We start from the raw sequence: 23,845 nt of genomic DNA on the forward strand, positions 1-23,845 counted from the left end.
GGCTTCCCCACTCTGATAATATTGTTGTTTTTTTAAAAAACTCATGTTTTCTTTCAGTATTTTTAAGTTTTCTTTTTATGTTTAGATTTCTTATCCATTTGGGATTTGTTTTGGCGTTAGGATGCAGGAGGGATCCAATTTCCTTTTTCAGGATGGCCACCATGCCATCCCAAGCCTAGTTACTGGGTGATCCATCTGTCCTCCACTGATCTGCAATAACACCTTTCTCACACACCTCATTTCCATTCGGATCCATTCCTGGTCTCTTTTCCATTCCCCCAATCTGTCCCCCACCACTTAGAATCCTACAGTTTCAGAACAGGTTTTAAAATATGATCTAGGGCTTCCCTCGTCGCGCAGTGGTTAAGAATCCGCCTGCCAAAGCAGGGGACATGGGTTTGAGCCCTGGTCCAGGAAGATCCCACATGCCGCAGAGCAACTAAGCCTGTGCGCCACAACTACAGAGCATGCACTCTAGAGCCCGCGGGCCACAACTACTGAGCCCACATGCTGCAACTACTGAAGCCCGCGCACCTAGAGCACATGCTCCACAACGAGAAGCCACCGCGATGAGAAGCCCACGCACCGTAACGAAGAGTAGCCCCTGCCTGCTGCAACTAGAGAAAGCCCACGCAGCCACGAGGACCCAATGCAGCCAAAAATAAATAAATAAAATAAATACATTTAAAATAAATAAATAAATACATAAAATAAAATATGATCTAGTTGCCAGCCTTCCTGTCATTCCTCTTTGTCGTAATTTCCCTTCCTATTCTTCCTATCCTTGCATGCCTATTTTTCCTCATGAACTTTAGAATCAGTTATTTCTAAATAACTCCTATGGTCACTTTCATTGGCTAACATTAAGTTACAGCTTAATTTAGCAGAAATTGATGTATTTATGATATTGAATCTTTCCATTCAAGAACAAGGTCCACCTTGTCATTTATTTAAGCCTCTTTTGGGTCCCCCAGTAGTTGATTCTGTTTCTTTGTCCGCTCTGAACATCTGAACGATGCTCCGTGGGTTTGCTTCTGGTCCTACACATTCTGTGGCTAACGTAAGTAGGACTCTTTCTTGCTCCATGCCTTCTGACCAGATGCTGCTGGCAAGAAGGAAGCTCTTGATGTGGGGGTATTAGTTGTGCTCGAGCCCCCTGGCCTTTTGCCCTGTGACACGCCGGCTGACACCAAGGCTCTGTGCACGCTCCCCACGGGCAGACGAAACGCGTGCCCTGCACCTGTGTACTTGGCAGTGATCGCCCAGCAGCTGGCCTGCGCCCACTCTGTTTCGCCCAAATGGAACCAGTACGAGGGGCGCCCCAAGCAATAAGGCAGGGAGGGGCCCCACCCACACTGTTGGAGTAAGAAAGGGCCTGAGCCGGCACACAAAGGCAAGCTCTGGCCAGCCGGTGGACAGGAGCGAGGCTGGCAAAGGTGCCAGCCTCCATGTAGCCCCAGCCCTGTAATTAGGGCCCACAGGTCACTCTGGCCACAGCTGAACAAACCAGGGTGTAATTAACTTTCCACCCGGCTTTTTACACAGCAGCATCTCACCTTTGCCAGAAAAGGAGGGTCTGCCTTTCCGAAAGGGCTGGGGAAACACTCCTTGGTCCCAATCCTCAGGAAAGGGGGGCAGCTGGGGGAGGGTGCTGGGGAGCCGTGAAATTAACCCACAAGGAGCACATTTTTTGCTGTTGCTATTTGAACAAATTCCCCCCTCTTATTTTTTCTAAAGTTGAGCATTCAAAAAAGCTGTGTTGTCTGGAGTTTAGTTAGAAACTGCTCACCGTCCCCAATCCGTGTTCTCAGCACAAGCTGTTGAGACCTCGAATTTTAGCTCAGCTCTGTAACCTTGAGCAAGATCCCCTAACTCCGAGCTTCAGTTGCCCAATGTGTAAAATGGGGAGGAATGATGAAAAATAGGACCTCAGGGGCTTCCCTGGTGGCGCAGTGGTTGAGAGTCCGCTTGCCGATGCAGGGGACATGGGTTCGTGCCCCGGACCGGGAAGATCCCGCATGCCACAGAGCGGCTGGGCCCGTGAGCCATGGCCACTGAGCCTGTGCGTCCGGAGCCTGTGCTCTGCAACGGGAGAAGCCACAACAGTGAGAGGCCTGCGTCCCACAAAAAAAAAAAAAAAAAAAATAGGACCTCAGGACGTCCCTGGTGGTCAAGTGGTTGGGACTCCACACTTCCACTGCAGAGAGCACGGGTTCGATCCCTAGTAGGGGAACTAAGATGCCACATGCCGTGACATGGCCAAAAAAATTTCTTTTAATAATAAAAATAAACAGCTTGTCACCTCTTTCTAGAGAAGTCCCATAGTTCTAAAAAAAAAAAAAAAAAAAAGGAAAGAAAGAAAAGAAAAATAGGACCTCCCTGCTGGGATGTTGTAAAGACAAGGTGAGATCATTCAGCAAGCATCTATTAAGCACCACTGTGTGCCAGGCACTGGCCTAAGACACAATAGGGAGCAAAACAGACATGACTCTTGTCTTCATGAAGCCTGATAGTAGCAGGGGAGATGGGTGATAAACACATCGAAAATGATCACGGAATAATTACAGAATCTGGTGAGCACTGGGGACTGAGTGGGGCAGGGGCTGCAGAGAGTGCAATGGGGGGGCTGCAGGGGGCACATTCCAGGGCGAGTTCCATAGGGCCTGTAACGTGACAGGTGCTCAATATATGAAGAGTGTCAGGACCGCAGCCCCCTGCAAGTCCCCAAGGGCAGCAGGAACCCCGCATACTTCAAGGCTCCTACCTGGTGCTGATGGCAATTCGTATTCTGTGGATCAAGTGCCTGGAGCCCAGAGTGAGAAGCCTGTTTCTAAAGAGACTCCATCTGCCTCTCCCCACCTATAATGAAACCCCAAATCATGCCAGCAGTGCCTTTGGCGAAGAGGCCAGGGACCTGCAAAAGCCACCGGTGCTCCAGCCCTGGGGACCCAGGCTGTTTCGAGACCAACACAAGGCACAGCCCTGCTGACAACTGCTCCTGACACAGTTAGGAAAGGTGGGTCTAAAGCATGATAGCAGCATAGATGCAGCACCCAAATGTCCTCAGGCAGTCGGCCTCATTAATTTGGGCCGATGTGCTGTCAGTATGGATCACAGAGTATCCTTAAAAGGTAGTTTTTATACCAGGACACAGGGAAACATTCCACCTGAATCCAGACTGAAGGTCCACGGGTGACCTGCTTCAATGAGCACATGAAAAATTGGAATCAGCCCCTGGGTAAATCAAACCTCTCATGTCTGCTTCCACGGTGCCCCAGCAAGTTCCCAGAGATACTTTCTAAGGCACTTGACATCCTCCTGGCTCCTAGAAAATGATGGAAAACCTCCCCTGCAGCCGTTTATAGGGCCCAAAGGTGCTCGACCAACACTGCACAAATTGTGTCAACGTAAACTTCAGCTCACTCCCTGTTCCTGATGTTATTCGAGTTGATAGAACCAAAATTAATGAGACTTTCTATCATCAGTTCAGACGGCCACCCAACATTTCCCCACTTGGTTGAGCATTCACAAATGATCCTCCATCAAGAACAGACAAGCCCATCACACATCGAGTCAGACTTTATCTATTCCACTGCAAAAGTCTTGATCTACTGGCATATTAGTCTACATTTAATATTTTTATAGTATATGGACCGAGTACCAGCAACCCAAGCTGCACAGGAGAGCTCCCCAAATGGAGAAGACCACGTGGCAACGTGGGAATCCACTCAGAAAATGTTCAGTAACACATGCCAAATAGAAGATGGTAAGTGCCCACGACTCCAAGCATGTAAACATTTGTTATCCTGTGGGCAGGGGCTGGAGGGGAACAAAGAGAAATCAGACAGCTGTTGGGGGTGGGAGCATCGGCAGAGAGAACTGGTTCTTGCTTGTTTCATTTTGTGTGTCATAAAGATGCAATGTCTGATACCTTGTGGATTTCAGGTCGGTTTCTCGCAGACACAAAGGAGAGAGAGACAGAGACAGAGACAGAGGGAGAGAGAGAGAAATATGAACAGGTCTCCATGGAGTTGTCTTGAGTTCTTGAAGTCCACACTTCAACAACTCCTCCTGGACCCAGCACTGCCAACTATTGCTGAGGGACAACGAAACCTCTGGAAATGAGGGTTCTTCAGTGCAGACAGTCCCAGCTCCAGGCTGGGGGACCTGGGGGCTTCCTGATGACTACCATCAACTGTCATTCCAGCAGGAGCCACCCCGTCCATGAAGAGCATCCCCACATCCCCACCCCAGAAACTCTTCAGACCTCACACCACTCTCCCAGATTCCGATGGAACGAGGCAGTGTCCTCACCCACACCCCAGCTGCCACAGCAAGAGCCCAGAGCTCACTCCGCTAGAGCAGTTCAAAGAAGGACCACATTCGAGGAATCTAAAATATGACACAAATGAACCTATCTATGAAACAGAAACAGAATCACCGACATAGAGAATAGACTGGCGGTTGCCAAGAGGGAGGAGGATGGGTGAGGGATGGACTGGGAGCGTGGGATTAGCAGATGCAAACTGGTGTATATAGACGGGATAAACAACAAGGTCCTACCGTATAGCACAGGGAACTATACTCAATATCCTGTAATAAACCATAATGGAAAAGAATATGAAGAAGAATGTATATGTATAACTGAGTCACTTTGCTGTACAGCAGTATTTAACCCAACATTGTAAATCAACTATACTTCAATAAAACAATAATAATAAAAGGGCCACAGTTGAGATGGCCCCCGCAAACACACCCACCCCCTCCACACAGCCTCTTCCCAACATGCTGACCATCTGGAAGGGCTGGGCTTCCCGGGCACCCTGCTTGGGGAGGGGTGTGCCGCCTTCACATTCCGGGAAGGCAGCCCTCTGCGGGGCATGAGTGTCGTTCACACCCAAAGCCAGATTCCGATGGACAGGTGGCACTGCCCTCAGTGCCCACATCCTCAACGGCAGGGACGTCCCACCTTCCCTTGAAACAAGACTCATTTGTTCCCTCAGAAACATCTTCCAAGCACCCAGAGCCCTCCCGGCCTCAGCGGAGCAGGGCCCTCTCTGAAATCCTTGTCTGAAATGGTCTTTGTTGGGCTGCCGAGTGGCCACCTTTCCCTCCAGAGTGACGCTCCATGGGGCAGCAATGCCCACCTGCATCATCCCTAGCACTGTGACTGGGTGATCAATGCTGAGCGTCCAGCAGACCCACGAGGCTGGCCTGGGAGGGCCTGCTGTTGCATTTCTGTACCAGTTCCAAACTTTTAAAGTAGAAGCCGATGTTTAAAGAGCTTACACTATAGCCTAATGCATAAAGCAGACTTTTTAAGGTGACAGCCCTGACTGAAGTGGGTGTCAGGGCCCCTCGATCAGACAGGCCCCAATACCGACCCCGAGAGCCTCAGAGACACCTCTGGAAACACAGTCTGAAAACCACTGCACAATCCAAGGAGGCGGAAGTGTCCTAGATAGGGACCGGTTTTGAAAATATGCACACAATTCCCCAAGGTGTATCCTGTCCCTGGGTAATCCTAAGAACTGGGGGAAAATAGCTCCTCACATATCTCTTCCACGTTAGGGAGACTCACCCGCGCTGGGTCACTCCTTTACTGGGTGGTAATGAATTTCTTGGGGATGCTATTAGACGAGGTCATTTCCTGTACTCTTTCAAGGAATCTCTGACTCCCATCCAATGCTCCAGGGCTTGGAGATATTTCTGGTTCCCATGTACCAGTGGAGGTTGTTAGTGGGGTCCTGTCAGGAAGCAGGCAGGGGAATCGGTGGATACCAGCAGCATCAATAAAGATGGCTTGAGACCCTGCAAATGGGGCTGCCATGATTTCAGCCAAAGTCTGAGGCTGTGGAGTGAAGAGACCACCACTGGGAAGAGAGTCCTGCCCAGGACCAAAGAACAATTAGCTACCATTTATAATTTCCAATACAGACCCCCATTTACAGCCCTAAAGTCTCACATTTTCCCTTCTCCACCTAGAAATACCACCATTCTCAAAAGTGTGGTAAGAGACGTGGGAATCTCCTTGATTCTGAAAAACTGGAGGAAGGAACAGCCTAAGTAGTGCCAGGGGTAGGACCTCACTCCAAGAGCTGCAGAGACTCTACAAAGCATCACTTAGCAGTGGTCCTGAGGGGCCCTGCTTTAACAACTAGATGAGAATAGTGTGTTCTTTCACATAGAATATGAAGAGAATAGCTTTTAATTAGAAGATCAATTAACTGATTGTTTTTAAAGTAAGTGACAATATTTCACTCTTTTATACTTAAGATTTCACCTCAGTTCTTGGCTAAATCAAGAGCTACACTAGCATCTATTGTTTTCTCGGGTCCAAGAATGAGAGTCCATAGCCCAGGGTCCTGAGGAGGTCCTGGCTCCGTCACCAAATTGCTATGTGACCTTGGTTAAGCAGTAACCTTTCTCTCTCAAAGCCTCAGTATTTCCCCCCAGCAAATAAGAGGACTGGAAAAGCCAACCCTATAAGTCCCTTCTAATTCTGATTCTAAGCTTGTAAGTTGGCCGTTGCCTCTGCCAATGATTGAAATTTCACAAATTCCAAATGACTGTGGTTTGGTTTGCTGAGCCCCAAAAAGTTCAAAACTTGGAGTCTTCCGGGTCTATTGTTTTTGATATCTATTCCCTCTAGAGGGCGAGAATGAAAACTTGGTCTACCCAGGGCTGTGCGGGTACAGATGTCACTAGAGGAAAAGTCATAGCAAAGTTCCACAAACACTTGGCTTTCAATCTTCCAAGATGGCATGAAAGGCAGGGGAAGCAAGACTTTGAGTCCCAACCTATCTCTTACCAGCAAATTCCCCCCACAAAACAGGTGTCAGGTCCTCCTTGGAATACTGGTCTGAGATTTTAGGTCCTCTTCCCACAAACCGGCATCCAAAGGGTTTCATCAACAATCACAATAGAAGGAGATGTCTCAGGATAGCTGTTTAAGGCACACACATGGTCTGGACTCCCTGCTCAGAGCCTGGAAACATGTCAACCCCTATCCCTATTGCATGGCTGCCATACTCGCGGGAATATGCATGCCCCCATTCTCCTACCCCACACACCGCATGTATCCCAGACACACAGACACACTCAACTCGTCAAGTCTTAAATCGCTCCTATATACTGTGGCCTTGCCCACCTTCTCTGAGGCAGCTGGTAAATAGAACACAGGGCTATAGTCAAACTGCTATAGTCAGAAACTGCTCCCAGCCACCCTTCTCCTACCCAGAGAAGCAGAAGGCCAAGTGCGGAGGTGGAACTGAGTCCCTTTCCATAGGGGTACTTCTTGGCCTTTGAAAGTCTCCCCATCCCATCACAAGCCCTTCTTCAGAGCTCACTCCTTCATGCAGCTTTCCACACTTAAGCTGCTTAACTTTGCACTAATAACCTCTTAATTGCTGGGTTTCCAAAAGGCCTTCCAGAAATCCAGGGTGCAGACCCACCCATTTATGGCCCACATACTATGGAATGCAGTTTGGGGGAGCAAGGACAGGGCACATCTGCCTAACTCCTGCCTGCTGGAAAGCTGTTGCTTTCATTTTTAATTTTATTTAAAAGGGTACCCAAGACACCACAATAAAATGACATTAACTGTAAAATTACATTATTAATTCTTTAATCTCACTTGAGGCTTCAAGCTGTTGCTATGTCCAATTATCCGTATAACCACCTGTCAGAATCCCGGTGCTATTTAGCATTACCTCCAGGACAGTGGTGGGCCCGGTGGTCCGTCAGGTCTGCCAGAGACTCGAAGTCCTGCTGACAGTGATCGCAGGTGTAAATTGACTCATCCTCCATGTCTTCATCGTCCTCATTTCTCTCCTCTTGACTTGTCACGCTGTTCCTGTCTTCCAGCACACGGCTGGTTTTTCGATCACACTCTGGCTCTCCTTCTAGGCCTCCTGCCAACAGGAAGAATACAGTCCATGTCAGCTGACGGGGTCTTGGGAAAGGATTTTAAAAGAATCACCCTGCATTTATGAAGATACATTTAATTACTCTACCTCCCAGGGTCCATTCTTCTTGACACCTCTCAGTATATTAAAATATGGGGGTTTTTGTAGCATGTGGTGCCATAATTCTCAGCTAGATTATTTAATTCTTGGTGCAAATCTTCTAGAGGGATGTCCTGTCATCTTCCCTCTGTGCATGGATGCTGGGGGTCATGACCCATCAGGGAGGTGAAAATACCTTAGCATTTTGTCTCCTAAAAAACCCAGTTCTCTCACACATTTCTCTAGAGTTTCCATCAGTTGTTCCTAATGCACCTGAACTTTTAGTTTCCCCCAAAGCCTTGAAGTTTAGAGCCGGGAGATCTCTTAGCCAGGCTCACCTTCCACATAACATGCCTCCCAATGTGGAGATGTTGGCTCAGTTCTTTGCAAAGATGTCCTGACTCTGGAATCAAGGAAGCACATGTATTTGCAGGACCACGGATAGTCAAATTGCTGCTTAGGGGCTTCCCTGGTGGCGCAGTGGTTGAGAGTCCGCCTGCCGATGCAGGGGACACGGGTTCGTGCCCCGGTCCGGGAAGATCCCACATGCTGCGGAGCGGCTGGGCCCGTGAGCCATGGCCACTGAGCCTGAGCGTCCGGAGCCTGTGCTCCAAAACGGGAGAGGCCACAACGGTGAGAGGCCCTCATACCACAAAAAAAAAAAAAAAAAAAAAAAAATTGCTGCTTAAAATGCCCCTGAGTGCTCACTTGTGCCCCGGTATCAGCCTAGACAGTGAGAACCAGGCTTGGAATCATTTGACCAATTTCTTTAAAATAAAATACCAATTCTGTGCTTAGCACTGTGCAGACCAGTGGTTGAACTTTACAGAAAAGTGAGTTAATGATCATGATAACGATGCTTTGCATTTGCATAGTGTTCTGTGCGTTTTCAAAGCACAAATACACACACGTAGCCCCATTTCACAGTCTCACACATCCTAGAGCTAAACGGGGGCTCAAGCTATCTTACGGTTCCGCCCCCTGCCCGCAAAGAGGGACAGCTTTGTTTTTCCCCTTTCATAGGTAAGGCACCTGGCCTCCAGACAGAAGGATGCAACATCCCCAGCACCCTACAGATGTTCACCTTGACATCCTGACTCCTGCCTAGTGCACAGCTGGGGGAAGTGGAGAACAACCTCAATCTGAGCGATTAATAGGACCCAACAAAAACTTGTAAACCAAAGTGCAAAAAATGCATGGTAAATATTACATACAGAATATATCAGTAATCCCGATAAATGTCAGTGGATTAAACTTGCCCATTAAAATACAGAGACTCAGACTGGAAAATCAAAGTGCCTGTTGTCTCTTCCCACAGTCTGTCCTGGAAAACAGATCTATCTGTGCACAAACTCGCACTTATTTAAACTAAAGAGAGAAATCTGTATTATGTGTAAAGATATTGATGCAAACATATACGCATATGCAAAGGTGTGTGTATGCACGTGTGTGTGTGTCGCCCATAACATCACAGTTACAGGAAAAGGCTTCAGCACACAACCTTTAAACCCCCAAGGACTGGTCGCCAAAGCAAGAAAGAGAAATGAAGCAAAGAATGCATTTCATTTGAGGTCGAAGCCACAGTCCGATAAATATTTCTATTCAGAAATAGATAATGTTATAAGGGCTCTGTTTCTCCCGTCTGCACAGAACATGCACCTCCAAGCACCCGACAGCAACAACCTACAAACACAAATCAGCTCATTGGAGAGCCAGCTGCCGCCTTCTGTGGCGGCGAATGTGGCATGACACGCCGCTTGGAACTGCACAGAGGCAGTAAAAATCAATGTTTCCATCTGTGGCCCATCAAAACATCTCTCTTCTTACCAATTAAGGGATGTACAATTTTTAGGTTCTTTTATCATCAGAACATGCCAACTCCCGGCAATACAGAAATCCCATTAAAAGTCAGGCAGCATATTTATCTCAGGAAATCTGATCTGCTGCTGTGGTGACGGCAAGAAATAGAAAGCAAAGAAATGAGAAATATCATTTGGAGCCTTCAATATTATAAGTCATCATACAACCATGGTTACACAGGCGAGCGCCCGTCTCTGAAATTCCTAGTTTACAGTCTCTTCCCTTAATTAAAAAAAAAAAAAAAATGTTCTGAAGAGGGGAAAAAGAACCATAATTCCCACTTTATCTACTATACCAACTCTCCAGATAATAAGTTACGCTCAGCACCACGCCTGTGCTACTTTACTTAACACATAGTTTAATAGACATATTTAAATTATCCCCTTGTTGTTGTTTTTTTTGCCATATTTACTTGGCAGCATTTTCCATAATAGCTCATCTAATCCACAACTGGAACCACAAACAGTACAATGCATTTGATCTCTTTAAATCTGGTACATCCTGTTGACTCAGGAGTAGATAAATCAGAATGTCAACTCTTGGGTTTTTATAAGGCAAAAACCCATAAAGTCATCCAAGAGGATAAATCTGTTTTAAGAAACTGTCACCTCCCCTGCCGCTGTCTCCTAATGGGAAGGCAAGGTGGCTGCACAGAAAAGGGGGGAGGGGGGAGGGGCGGGCGACGTGGGGACCTCATCGCCCGAGGTCCCAGGGGTCACGTGGGCTGAAGGAGTCTTAGGGAGCAGGACGTCCCTGAAGCTCCAGTCCCCGGGGGCCCCTCTGCTGCGTCATCAGAATCAGGACCGCTAGAGCAGGAAGCGCTCCATCAGCTCAAGGCTCTACTCTGTAAGGCACTCTCATGCCCCCCAGTCTCTGATCCTTACAGTCGGAAAAAAGAGTACATGGTGTTATTTCTCCATTTACAGATGAGAAAACTGTGGCTCTGAGAGGCCACCCAAAGCCACACAAGGGATTGAACCTACAAGTTCTGATGTGGAGCTGCTTGCCCTTCTCCAGGCCGGGGCCTGTCGGAGCCCCAGACTCCCAAGGCCGGGAGGTGGGAGCCCTGAGGACAGAGCTGAGGGCGCCAGTCCCCCCTGGAGCACCCTCTGGATCTCCTCTTTCCCAGGCCCACCCTGAGCAGCTGCTCAGTGAGCCCCCGGGGCCCTAATGAGAGCACCTTGACCCGGCTCTGGCTCATCGGGGGTGCCCCTGCTGGCCTACATCCTGCCCTCAACCAGCCCCCGGGTCCCTCAAGGGTCCTTGCTGAGCAAGCAGAGGACACAGAGCCCAGTGGCCACCACCAGCCCTGCCTGAGCCCCCATCCCATGTGCTGCCTCATGTTTCCAACGTGGTGACCGGCTGGGCCTGAACTACAGTTGACCCCCAGGTCCCTCCAACCACCCGGGCCCACAAGGCAAAGTCAGCAGAGCTCATTTCTTTTCCACCGGGGCTGGGAAGGATGTCCCGAAAATGGACCGCTGGTGCCTTTCCCTCCGGCCCCACCCAAGTTCTCCCGGGGGACACCCAGGGAAGGCCCAAAGTAAACAATTTCGAATAGGGCCCTCTCCCCCAGGGCCACGAGCGCGAGACAGGAAACAGAACAGGCACCGTAAATGCCAGCCTCTCCATCCATTTACAAAGCTCCTGACCTGCCCGGCCTCACACTCCACCCAGGACAACTCACAACCTAGTTGTTTTCCAATGTGCACACCCCCATCCTTTTGCCCAGGGGTCCACCAAGAGAAGCCAGCATTTATTGAGCACTAGCTGCATGCCAGGTACCTTCTGAGCCCACCCAGCCAGGCAGCCCTATGAGTTGAGCACCATCATAGCCCCATTTTAGGGGTGAGGAAACTGGGGCTCTGTGAGGTGACGATGCTTAAGCAAGGCCATAGTGGCAGGTTGCCAACACAGTTGTTCCTGACTCTTAACCACTATGCTACACGGTCTCCCCAAAGCAGAGCTTCAGTGGAAAAGTGAGTTGAGGGCTTCCCTGGTGGCGCAGTGGTTGAGAGTCCGCCTGCCGATGCAGGGGACACGGGTTCATGCCCCGGTCCGGGAAGATCCCGCGTGCCGCGGAGCGCCTGGACCCATGAGCCATGGCTGCTGAGCCTGCACGTCCAGAGCCTGTGCTCCGCAACGGGAGAGGCCACAACAGTGAGAGGCCCGCGTACAGCAAAAAAAAAAAAAAAGAAAGAAAGAAAGAAAAGTGAGTTGAGTGTCAAGGAATCTGCCAACCCTCCAAGGCCATCTGCAGGGGCCTGGTTGCAGCCCCAAACTCCAGCAAGGGCTCTGCTGACCTCTCTGACTTCCCACTTACCTCCACAGCCCCACAGACCTTTGTTCAATCCCTTGAACTTCAAGTTTGTTTAGCCAAGGGCTTCTTCACACTCCAGTTCTGCCGTAACTGTTCCCCGTGGGCCTGAGCACCAAGGTCACACAGGTCCCGATCATTTCTCCCCCATAGTTCCCTTCCCTTCTCTGTCAGAGCACTTGGCACAAAGTTCACTTACACTTTTATAGGCTAATTTTTTACTCTCTGCCTTCTGGTGGCAGCCACATTTGCCCAGGACAGCAGCAACAACACGTCCCATCCCATGTGCTATTGTGGAGGGGGACCTTGCCCTCACCCATCAAGAACAGGGATCCGGGCTTCCCTGGTGGCGCAGTGGTTGAGAGTCCGCCTGCCCATGCAGGGGACACGGGTTCGTGCCCCGGTCCGGGATGATCCCACATGCTGCGGAGCAGCTGGGCCCGTGAGCCATGGCCGCTGAGCCTGCACGTCCGGAGCCTGTGCTCCGCAACGGGAGAGGCCACATCAGTGAGAGGCCCATGAACCGCAAAAAAAAAAAAAAAGAAGAAGAAGAGGGATCTGAGTCGCCTCCACAATTCCCCTCTGGCCTGGCTGGCCTTGGTGACTTCCTCAAACGCTAGAATGTAACAGAAACTAGAATGCAGCTTCCCCTTTGTCTGTTGGTCTCTTGGGACACGACCCCTGAGAACCCAGCTGCCCTACTGTAAGAAGCCCAAGCCACATGGAGAGAGTGTAAGTGCTCCAGTCGACAGCCCCAGCTGAGCTCCCGCTGCCAGCGCCCACTGCCAGGCACGGGAGTGCAGCACCTCGGACATCCAACCCAGACAAGCCTTCAGAAGGCAGCAGCCCCAACTGGCACGTGACTGCAACTCTACAAGAAATGCTAAGTGAGACCACCAACCGAGTCCAGTCAGCCCACAGAAGTGTGCAAACTAATAATTGTTGCTTTAGGTCACCGAGTTTGGGGGTGGTTTGCTACACAGCAATAGACAGCTGGAACACGCCCCCGTAAGCTCCATGAGGGCAGGAGCTGTGTTTGGTTCGGCTTCGTACTGTCTCCCCAGCCCCTGGTACAGACGCACGGTAAGTGCTCAGTAAATGGTGAATGTATGGATTAATTGGTTTCAAAGAAACAAGACTCCAAATATCAACACAGGTAGGGGGAGGGGAAGTGCTTACAGTGCTGTTTATTGTGTGGTAAGTATTAGGTTGAACCATAGGAAGTTGCCATCTTCGTAGGTCAAAAAAGCCAAAAATTGGCAATGCCAAATGGTTCAACCTAACATATGATGGGGCCAGTCTGTCCTGCCAACTTCTTCTTCAAATCAGGAGGAAAAGGGTACACCTACACCGGTTGATCCCACTACACCACACCCCCACATGCCATAGTCCCTGAGTCCAAGATATGGGCTTGGGGAACTTTCTATGAGCAAAGAGAGACAGTAACAAAACACTCAGCCTTTATTGCTTATCGTTAGAAAACAGTGAACCTCCCCACCCCGGGCCACCTGCACCCTGAGTGATGCTGACACCGCAGGTACCCTCCTACCTTCACATCCTCCCATCCCATCATCACAGGAAGCCTATGAGGGAGATACAGCTGATACCTCCCCTCTGCAGAGGGGGAAACCAAGGCTCAGGACCACACACAAATCACACACACTGGGAAGGGCAGAGCGTGGATTCGAACCCAGCTCTTCTGACTACAGATCCTGACTCTTTTTTTTTTTTTTTTTTTGCGGTACGCGGGCCTCTCACTGCTGTGGCCTCCCCCGTTGCGGAGCACAGGCTCCGGACGCGCAGGCTCCGGACGCGCAGGCTCAGCGGCCATGGCTCACGGGCCCAGCCGCTCCGCGGCATATGGGATCCTCACAGACCGGGGCACGAACCCGCATCCCCTGCATCGGCAGGCGGACTCTCAACCACTTGCGCCACCAGGGAGGCCCCCAGATCCTGACTCTTAACCACCACACGGGAGGGCAAAAAGGAAATGTCTGTGAAAGCGCTGAGCAGGGGACAGCTGGCTGAGTCCACTGCCAGAAAAAAGGGAAAGGGGAGAGACGCCGGGGGGCCAGGCTGCCCACAGGCTGACAGGTCTGGGAACAGGACATTTCTCACCTTCTCAGCCAGGCTTCTTGAGCTCCTGAGTCAGGGCTGTCGGGGCCTCACCGCTCCCCAGGGTCAGCTGACAGAGGCTCAGCCTGAGAACACCCGCGAGGGAGGGTCTCTCCCCTCTGGCCCCAGTCCCCGGCCAGCACGCAAGTCAGAAAGAACCTCAGCGAGAAGGCTGCCTCTTCTCCTTCCTGGGAAGGACTGTGGGGATCACCCCGCCATCAGGGGGCCCTGGGCACCCTGAGAACCAACCAGGGACCACTGGGGGTCCCGCCTCTGGGGCCCCATGGCTGAGTACCTTCCCAACGGAGGCAGAAAGACAGGAGCAACCCCTACACGCCCGAGAAAGAAAACAAGGGCAGAGTATGAGAGGTGTGAGATATCCCAGAGGCTACAGTCACACGCCTTCGTCCATTCTCTCCTTCATTCACCCTACAAATACTGATTGAGCGCCTACTGTGTGCCAGGCATAACACGCATGTATTTGTTACAACATACAGGGTGCTCCACCGTCTCTTTCATCTTGGTGGCCTCAAAGCCACACAAGGCCTGGCACAGAAAAGATGCTTAATCAACATGGGGCGGATGAATGACTGCCCAGTGAAGAAATGAATGCCCCAAGGGAGGTATAGGTGGTACGTGCCTGCAGCCTGGGCCGGGTTACTCAGGGGACCGGGTTCCAGTCTTAGCTCTAGGACCCCCCCGCCTCGCCCCATGAGTGACCCTATGTCAATTCTCCCACCTGAGACCGATTCCCTATGTGTCAACAAGCTTAATCGTGATGGACACCGCCCTCCCCTGCCTCACAAGGTGGAGGTGAGGCTCCTGTATGGCTGGCCATCAATGCGAGAAGAATTGTGCCCACAGCTACACACAGATACGGGTAAGCCAGGAGCCCTGCAGGGTTTCAAGGAGCCCAGAGGAGGCTGGAGCAGGGGCAGGCAGGCAGAGGAGGATGTGGGCAAAAGTGCAAGACAAGGGTGCAGGGGAAGGACAGGGAGAGGTGTAAAGGGCAGGACTGGTGCCAGGTGACAGTGGGAAGCGGGAGAAGCAGTCCTGGAGGCCAGCAAGTCCTGGGCCGGTCTCCCCATCGTTTCCCGCAATCAGACCTGGATAGGAGACCGTACCAGCCACCTCCGCAGAAATCAGAACCACCAGACGCTGAATTCTAGGCACGTACAGGGATTGACGAGAGAATCCAACTGAACAGGGGGCACCGGGAGCACCAGTGTAGAGCAGTTCAGTGGGGCTGATGGAACCAAGTTGTTCCTGCAGAAAGATGGTCATGAAGCAATGACACACACAAGCAGCAGACAGCTGGAGTCATGTTCCAGGGACTGATGGGATGATAGAGAAAGAACCGAAAAGAATCCCAGACTTTGGAGCCAGCCAGTCTGGGTTCAGATCCACACGCTGTCACTTAACAGCTGGGAGACCTTGGATAAGTCACTTACCCTCTCTCAGAAAAATTTTAATGAAGTTAAATTATTTTAATGAGGTAGTATATACAAAGCCTGATACCTGGCCCACAGTGAGCCTGAGAAAACAGTAGCTACAGTTACTGTCTTATTTTGCTAACATCATTCAAACCAACACAGGCTGCATCATGGTTCAGACACAAGGGTGGAGACACCGTACTGCACGAGAGGTTCTGGCAGGAGGCCTCACAGGCTCCTGAGGATGGAGAATGTCAGGGCACATGCCCCCTGAAAGGCACAAAAATGTCCATACAGACAAAAGGATCCACTGCATCAGGAGAGGAAATTCCTGGCCTCAAGTCCGGGCTCCCTCCTCCCTCCCTGTGTGACCTTGAGTAAGTGACAAGCCCACCTCCTCCAGGAAACAGCGTGACCTCTGCCGGGGGTCTGTCCCGGGGGCAGATGATGCCGGCGAATTTACAATTCACAAGCCCACTTGCCCTGTGCTCTCCCCCTGTACGTAGTTGCGGGGGGGGCCTCCCAACAGAATTCACAGTCCAGGCAGGTGTCTAGCACTTGCAAAGTGTTTATCCTGGAGCAACATTTTGCTTTAATAGAGAACATGTGCTCCATCCTAACAGCCCGTATGTGTCCTACAAACGGTATCACCAGCAGCACGTATCCCGAGGGCCAGCGTGGAGGAAGCACTTCCGGAACCTGGGCATGAGGTCAAACCCCTGGCTGAACCTCACCTTGGCGTCTTGGCCCTGCTTGTAGAGAAGGACACGCCTCCATGAACACTTTCTCACACACACCTGGACTGGTGGGATGGAGCAAGAGAGGGCCTGGGCCGGGTCTGGGCAAGGAGCCTACCAACCCCAATTAGACACTCTGCTTGTGCATCCGCTGCTGGCCCCAAATTCCACAAGGCAGCCACTATTTATCTTCAGGTTTAAAATATGTGCAGTGCAGGCAGCAGGCTAACATTTAACACTCAGCCTAAAGGGTCCCCTTGGCAGCAGAGCTGTAGGCAAATATTTTAACACATAATTTGCTGTCCAAGTTCCACTTAAATAAGGAAGCAACTTCCACATGTTGTCTTGGGGGGTGGGGGGAGCGACTATTGCTCCCCTGTCAGCGTGGACAGCTCCGTGGATGGAATTTCAAAGCCATGGTCAGCCAGACACTGCACTTGACCTCGGGCTGCATCACACGAGCCTTGCTGGGATGCTCCATCCTGGCTGATGATACGAGACTGGGTACAGGGCCCCCTTTCCACAGGCCCGTGGTTAACCAGGAAAACAAGAACTTTCCAGAGGATGTCTCTTTAGTTGTCAGGAATTCTAGAACCCGAGGCCAAAATGGTTAGCAGTGTGATAGAAAAGTGTAATCACTTTTCTCAGACCAGATCTTCCAATTCATTTGCAGCCTTCCCCCAGTGACCCATGGCCCAACAAGGGAGATACAACATTAGGCTTATTATACAGAGGGCAAAACTGAAGCTCAGATAGCTCAGACAGCTCACTCTGTCACTCAGATCATGAGTGGACCAAAGCTCACAACTCCAAGGCCCCCACCCTTACACAAATGAGTAGAATGGACTGGAGGAGCCTGGGGGGAAGATGTACACCTGCCCAAGGGGGTGGTCCCTGCTCAAATCCTCTATATAGTTACCATACAGAAAAGCAAGGCCCAGTACAAACATTAGATGTTTTGGGGTTTTTTTAATGAAGGAAATCCATATTTTTATGTGAAATCTCTGGATTTTTAAGTGTTAACTTCAAATTTTAAGAAACATGGCATGGGGCTTCCCTGGTGGCGCAGTGGTTGAGGGTCCGCCTGCCGATGCGGGGGGACACGGGTTCGTGCCTCGGTCCGGGAGGATCCCACATGCCGCGGAGCGGCTGGGCCCGTGGGCCATAGCCGCTGAGCCTGCGCGTCTGGAGCCTGTGCTCCACGGCGGGAGGGGCCACAGCGGTGAGAGGCCCGCGTACCGCAAAAAAAAAAAAAAGAAACATGGCATGAGTGAAACAATAGGTCTTGGAGGGCTGGATGTGGCCTGGGGCATCTTTACCATGGGGCACACCCAGCAAAAGCCACTGGGCCCCCTTGGGTCAGACAGGGAGTTTAGCTGTACAATGATGAAAGTGCCGGTTCTCTGGAGATTTAGAACTGGGTTCAGGTTCCCTCCTGTGTGACTTTGGTTGCTTGCACTTCTAAGCCTCAGTTTCCTTGCCTAGAAAATGAGGAAGATATCACCTCCTCATGTACAGGTTGGAGAAGCTCCCTATGGGAGCTATCATCCAGGTGACCTTGCCCCAGGTCTCTGCTACCCAGGCTGTGGTGGGCAGTAAGCTCCCCCAAAGCTGGAGCCATATCAGACACAAATCCTCCACCTCTTTGGTCAGTCAACAAACATTTTTCTGAGCACTTACTATGCGCCAGCCACTGCTCTAAGTGATGTAGATGCCCCAGAGAACAAAGCATAGCTGCTTACCCTGCTGAGGCTAACACCGGTCACAAGCACCTTGCCCTGTATGGGCAAGTACCTGCTGAACGAATGCATGACTCTCCCCTCCAGGGGATGTTGAGGTGCTGAGCTGAAGCCACAAAGTCAGAGAGAGATGGCAGCTTCCACCCCCCGCCCCGCCCCCGGCTCCCAACTATGACGGGTAAGGAAGGAAAGAAAAGACGGTAGATGGGAGGGAGGGAAAGTGGGAGGATTAGAGGAGGAAGGGGAGAAAAAGCAATCACAAACACCCATACCAAAAAGGAAAAAAATGATGTTTTTCTAGCTGGTCCTTAACGGTGTCGCTCCTCCGAGCCTCACAATCTTAATAAAACTGATCTCGCCACATGCAGTAATGAAGCACAGTCGGACAAAGCCACCCTGGAACCATGAAAATTGTACACTGTTACCGCCTCATGACCTCCTGAGGCTATGACCACGCTACCCTCTCCTTGCTGCCATGCTTTGTCTCCGACGGCCGCTGGGAAGGAGGAGATGGAGAAGCCGGCCAGACCTAGGCAGGGGAGCGGGGACGGGACGTGGGGCGGCATGGGGAGCTCGGTAAATCTAGCTAATTTGTGGCCAGGGCCACGGCCTGGCGCTCCTAATTGCTCCCGGTCCAGGAGCAGAACTCAAGGCGCGGATGCTGGGGTGCAAATCACCCCCAGCAGCCATGGCAGAAAGAGGAGCTCCATGGAGGAGGATGGGGGAGCCGGGGACAGATGCGCACCCTAAAGACAGGACGGGTGGCCAGGCTGAGCAAGAGTGGCTCAAGGTCAAAGGCAAATACAAGCGGTGCAGTTGGAGCCCAGAGCCCTCAGGCCACACGGAGGTCGCTCGGGGATCCCGGCAGGTCCCGCCCTCTCTGGCCTCAGTGGCTCCATCTGTAAATGAAGGCATGGGCCGTGGAGCAGCAATTTTTAAAGAAGGGCACCTTAGTGACTCTTTGCTGTGCCAGGGGCAGGCCCAAGGGCAGAAAGCCGAGGGTTACCTCTCCACCAAGGAAGCCCCACTCTGTCTGCTGTAGACGCTGGGGTCCCACTGAGCAGTGCTTTACAGATGGAGTTCCACTGTGAAAGCAGGAAGTGGGCAAAAGTCCACCCAGACAACTCCTCCTCACCGTCCAGGGCTCAGCTCAATGAACCTTCACCCCAACAGGGTCAGCCCCCCACACGCACTCTGGGTGCTCACTGGGCACCCCGCTTTCCTGCTCTTACCACAGCAGTCATGGTCCTTCTCTTTGCAGAACGTCCCACTGTCCCCGTGCCAGTGAGCAGGCTCCAGGCAGGCAGAGTCGGCATCAATTTTGCTCATCTGATCCCCCCACCCCGCTCGGCCCCCACCATAAGGCCTGGCACACAACAGGTGCTCGATAAATGTATGCGAACCAAGCAGTCTGAAAGGGCCCTTCCTACCCTAGCATTTGAACGTCCAGCCATGGCTCTGCTCGTCTCTGGGGAAAGTCGAGACAGTGGGAACAAAGCCAGGAACAGGCCCCTGGTCCTGCCCGCTGCCCCAGGACTCCAGGAATGGAAAGGACTCCCTGCCCTTGGTCCTGAGGAGCCGCTGCTGTAACCCAGAGGCCAGCTGCCCCCCAGCGATACTCCAGACCAGGGTCTCCGGTCCAGCCCCGCGAGGGCCTGCAAGGCCAGAAGCCCCACTCCCTGCAGCCACAGCGAAGAGGCTGTGTAGAGCCTTTAGAAGTTAGCCGGCTGCCGTGCGTGGAGACAGCCCGCCCGGTGTGCGGCGCGTCCCGGGGAACACTGAAGTGGCGCCTGGAGGAAAGGGAACGTGTCTGACGGAGTGGCTTCGCCGCGTTGCTGCTGCTGAGGCGGAAGCCAGAGGGCACTGACAGCTTCCCGAAGCCCCTCCCCCCGGACCCCACGGCCCGCGGGCGGAGGCCCCGCCCCCTGCAAGGACCCTTCCCCTCCCTACCGCTTCACCTCCTGCGCTGACTGAGGCCTGCCCGCTTGCTGCTGACTTCCCTCCAGCCCCCAGGAGGGTGCCCAGTCCCGCAAGGGCGCTGTGGGGCATTCCGGAAGTCTCCAGAAACCTGGACCCGTGGGCAGCTGACAGGACAACGCCAAGGGCCCATACAGCACACTTGAAGGGCCTCAGGGAAAACACAGCCTTCACTCAGGCGGGAGCTCCCTCCGCGGGGGTGGATTTAAGTGGGGAGTGGGCCGGACCTACACCCGCCAATCAGAGCAAGGCCTGCTTGGAGCCTAGGAGGAGGGCAGACCTGGAAAGGATTAACCACAGATCAAAGGTCAAGTGGGCAGCGCAAAGGAAACTTCCAGACCCACTCCAGGGGCCCGGTGGCCACCTCGGATGGCCAATATCCGCGTGATCTATATGCGCACGCACACCCACACCCCATCACCACCCCCTGCTCATCCTCAAACCGTCACTTAACTAGGATTTCAGACTGCTCGCGTTGTTCTTTAATCAACACGAAGCAGAAACCTTTTATTAAATGCTGCTAATTTTTTATTGATCACACTGTGAATCATTTCATTTTCCATTACCACAAATGTCTCCTATCAGAGCTCTACGATTACGCTTCTTTATTCGGTCTCAAGCAACTTGTCACTTTTAATCAGTTTGCCATTTCAGTATTGCTCAAAAATTAGAAAGCAGGATCTCTGTATCATTACTGCTTTTTTGTTTAAAAAAAAAAAAGTTTCCGTATAAGAAGGGTTATTATACTTGGAATAAATATACATGAATCAAATTCAAATGAAATTCCTCCCTGACTCTAACCAATTTTAGCATTAGCTTTTATAAATTTTTTAGGTTTATTTTCACGGAAAGACTATTCATAATTATTGCTCGTACTCTCCCAAAACACTTATGTTACTAAAGTGTGAAATGTCTTCTAACACAAAGACAGATCTCTGGGAAGTAATTACAGAAATGCATTCAGGGGCAATAATTCTATATTAGCTGTCAGCAGCAGACATCCTCTGAAAGGCACTTGTTATGAAGGAATTATTTGTGTAACCATTGAAGGCATGGCAGGCAAGCCCACACTGAAAGGCTGTGTCCGACCAGAAGCTTGGGCTCCCTCATCAAGGGTCAAATTAAGTTTAAATCATTACCTTGAAGCCAAGCAAACGCGTACCTGACTGTCTATTGTGGAGACGTTTTTGAGACGCACTCAAGCGCAACATGGTCCTCCCATACCCAGCGTGGTGCAATTACCCTGAGTCTCAAAAGGATTCTGCCAGGAGCTTGTCACAATAGGGAGAGAGGAGGTGGCAGGGTGTCTGTTAAATGCTAACTCATGTCACCAAACAGAATTCTCAAGAATTATAAATTGCCAAGATGCCTCGCAGCTGACCCCCGCGCGTTAAGAAGAGCCCAGAATATTATCAGGAAAGTGCAAGAATTTACATCAAAGGCAAGAAAGGACTCTCTGTGGGGAGCCCACGGGGATGCAGCTGAGGGGATGGCGACTACCTCTTCGGCCCATTGAAGGTACAACTGGGGTCTGGGCGGTGACGCCAGCTCCCTCTGGGGTGGAAAAGTACCCTGAAATGAGGGCACGTGGACGCAGCATTGGAGGGGGACCAAGGAGATGCCTTCATTGTTGTCTGAGCTTTATCCCCAACTCTTGGCCAGTCCAGTTGCCTCTGCTCTCTGAGCCTCAGTTTCCCCATCTGTAACAACATCCTGCATCGACACTGTGTTGAGGGTATTAACAGAGTGACTAGAAACAAAGAAGCTGCAGCCTTAGCCCCCTCCTGTTTGGGGCCTAGTTCTCCCACCTATAAAATGGCAGGACTGATTCTGGAGCCATTAAAGGAGCCACCTGGCCTCTGAGTGTGGGGAGAAAGCATGGGGGTAAGGACAGAGTATCTTCCCAGTTCACTGGGTCCCACAGACACCTCGGGAATTGCTGAGACCCCTCGAGCCTCAGTTTTCCCGTCTCTAAAAAGGACACACTGAAGATCACTGCACTGAGTTGTGCTCAGAAATCAAAGTGTGAAACACAAACCTAGGCTTCTTTATTCTGCTCGGCCACTGTTGTTGCCAAAGAGACAGGTGCTTTCTAAGAAAACTTGGGGCAAAAGGCACAAGAGCTACTTCCCCCTAACAGCATGGGGCCCAGCTACCCTGGGCAGTGCCCACAGTTAGCTGTCCTGCCCCCGGCTATAGTACTCTGATCTTTCATGGGGCCAGCCCTCCCCATCCCCCACTCTGAGGCTCACTTGGGGCAGGCCCCACCTCCAAGCTCCAAGGACGGGCCCATGACCCAGGCCTGGACAACCAAGGATGGACATGTGACCCAAGTGGGGTTACTGAGACACAATCCAAGACATTTTCTGGAACCACTGGGAGAGAAGTTACCTAAAGTGATGGTGGGGTGAGCAGAGCTGACAGATGGAGAGAGGGGGCAAAGGGCGTCTGAGCCACGCCCTTTGACCCAGTCATTTCACATCAAGTTTTATCTGCTAGTAAACTCCTGTACCTAAGAATTCACTGTGAGAATATCCACCCCAGAATTACGTGTAATAGCCAAAAAAAACAAAAAACAAAAAACAGACCACGTCTACATTTCCACAAATGGAAGATGGATAAACTGTGGTACATTCAGAGAATAGACACCATGCAGCAATAAAACAGAGCTACACGTATCAACAAGGATTAATCTTCCAAACACAACAGAGATAGAAAAAGCAAGTTGCCAAAGATAAACTATGGTAATATGATAAAATACGACAACACTTATAGAAAGTCTAAAACATGTATACCAATACTATTGATATACCATTCATATGTATTTCAAGAAGAAAGACATACATGGAAATGATAAATGCCAGGCCCTGGGGGGAGGGAGAGAAAGATGATTGGGAGCACCGTTGGGTGAACGGAGCTCTGTTCCTTATGCTGAAGGGTACGTGTTGGGTGGTCATTATTCTCTTTTATGTATCTGAAATATTCCATGATAGAAAAAAACTATTGCTAAGCCACTAAAAATATTTAAAAGGAGGGACGGTTGGGCTTCCCTGGTGGCGCAGTGGCTGAGAGACCACCTGCCGATGCAGGGGACACGGGTTCGTGCCCCGGTCCAGGAAGATCCCACATGCCGCGGAGCGGCTGGGCCCGTGAGCCATGGCCGCTGAGCCTGCGTGTCCGGAGCCTGTGCTCCGCAACAGGAGAGGCCACAACAGTGAGAGGCCCACGTACCGCAAAAAAAAAAAAAAGGGAGGGCTGGTGAATGAATTGGGGAATCACAAGGAAGCACAGAATTTTAGGTGGAGAAGCAACCAGAGAAAGGACAGCTTTTTCAGAATTTGACTCAAGGTATTGTTCCGAGGCCATGTGGTCAGTTAGTGGCAGAGCCAGGGCGAGTCCTCAGGTCCATGGATCCTACCTCAGCCCTGTGCTCCTTCTCCTTCATCCAGTGTGACAGGGGTGGAGAGGGGGGAGCGGAGGAGGGAGGGGAGTTTCTGGCTTGAGAAAATAAATGGTACCTAAGCACTTGGTTCTACTTGGGCAGGAACTTGTCTGTTTCGTTCGCTGTGGAATCCCCAGCAATTAGAACAGCGCCTGGCACATAATGGGTACACAATAACCATGTACTGAATGAATGAATGAATGGATGGATGGATGGATG

The 23,845-nt window shown here is 51.3% G+C and overlaps 1 protein-coding gene across 1 annotated transcript in view; it reads right to left on the minus strand.

Moving 5' to 3' along the window:
* Positions 1-23,845, minus strand: part of ZNF423 (zinc finger protein 423) — a 251,209-nt gene that overhangs the window by 191,738 nt on the left and 35,626 nt on the right. Inside the window, exon 2 of the mRNA XM_060083156.1 lies at positions 7,713-7,913. Within this exon, the coding sequence (XP_059939139.1) occupies positions 7,713-7,809 (97 nt within the window). The 5' untranslated portion in view covers positions 7,810-7,913. The remainder of the gene's footprint in view (positions 1-7,712; positions 7,914-23,845) is intronic.

The sequence above is a fragment of the Mesoplodon densirostris genome, chromosome 19 (genome assembly GCF_025265405.1).
Source record: "Mesoplodon densirostris isolate mMesDen1 chromosome 19, mMesDen1 primary haplotype, whole genome shotgun sequence".
NCBI lineage: Eukaryota > Metazoa > Chordata > Mammalia > Artiodactyla > Ziphiidae > Mesoplodon > Mesoplodon densirostris.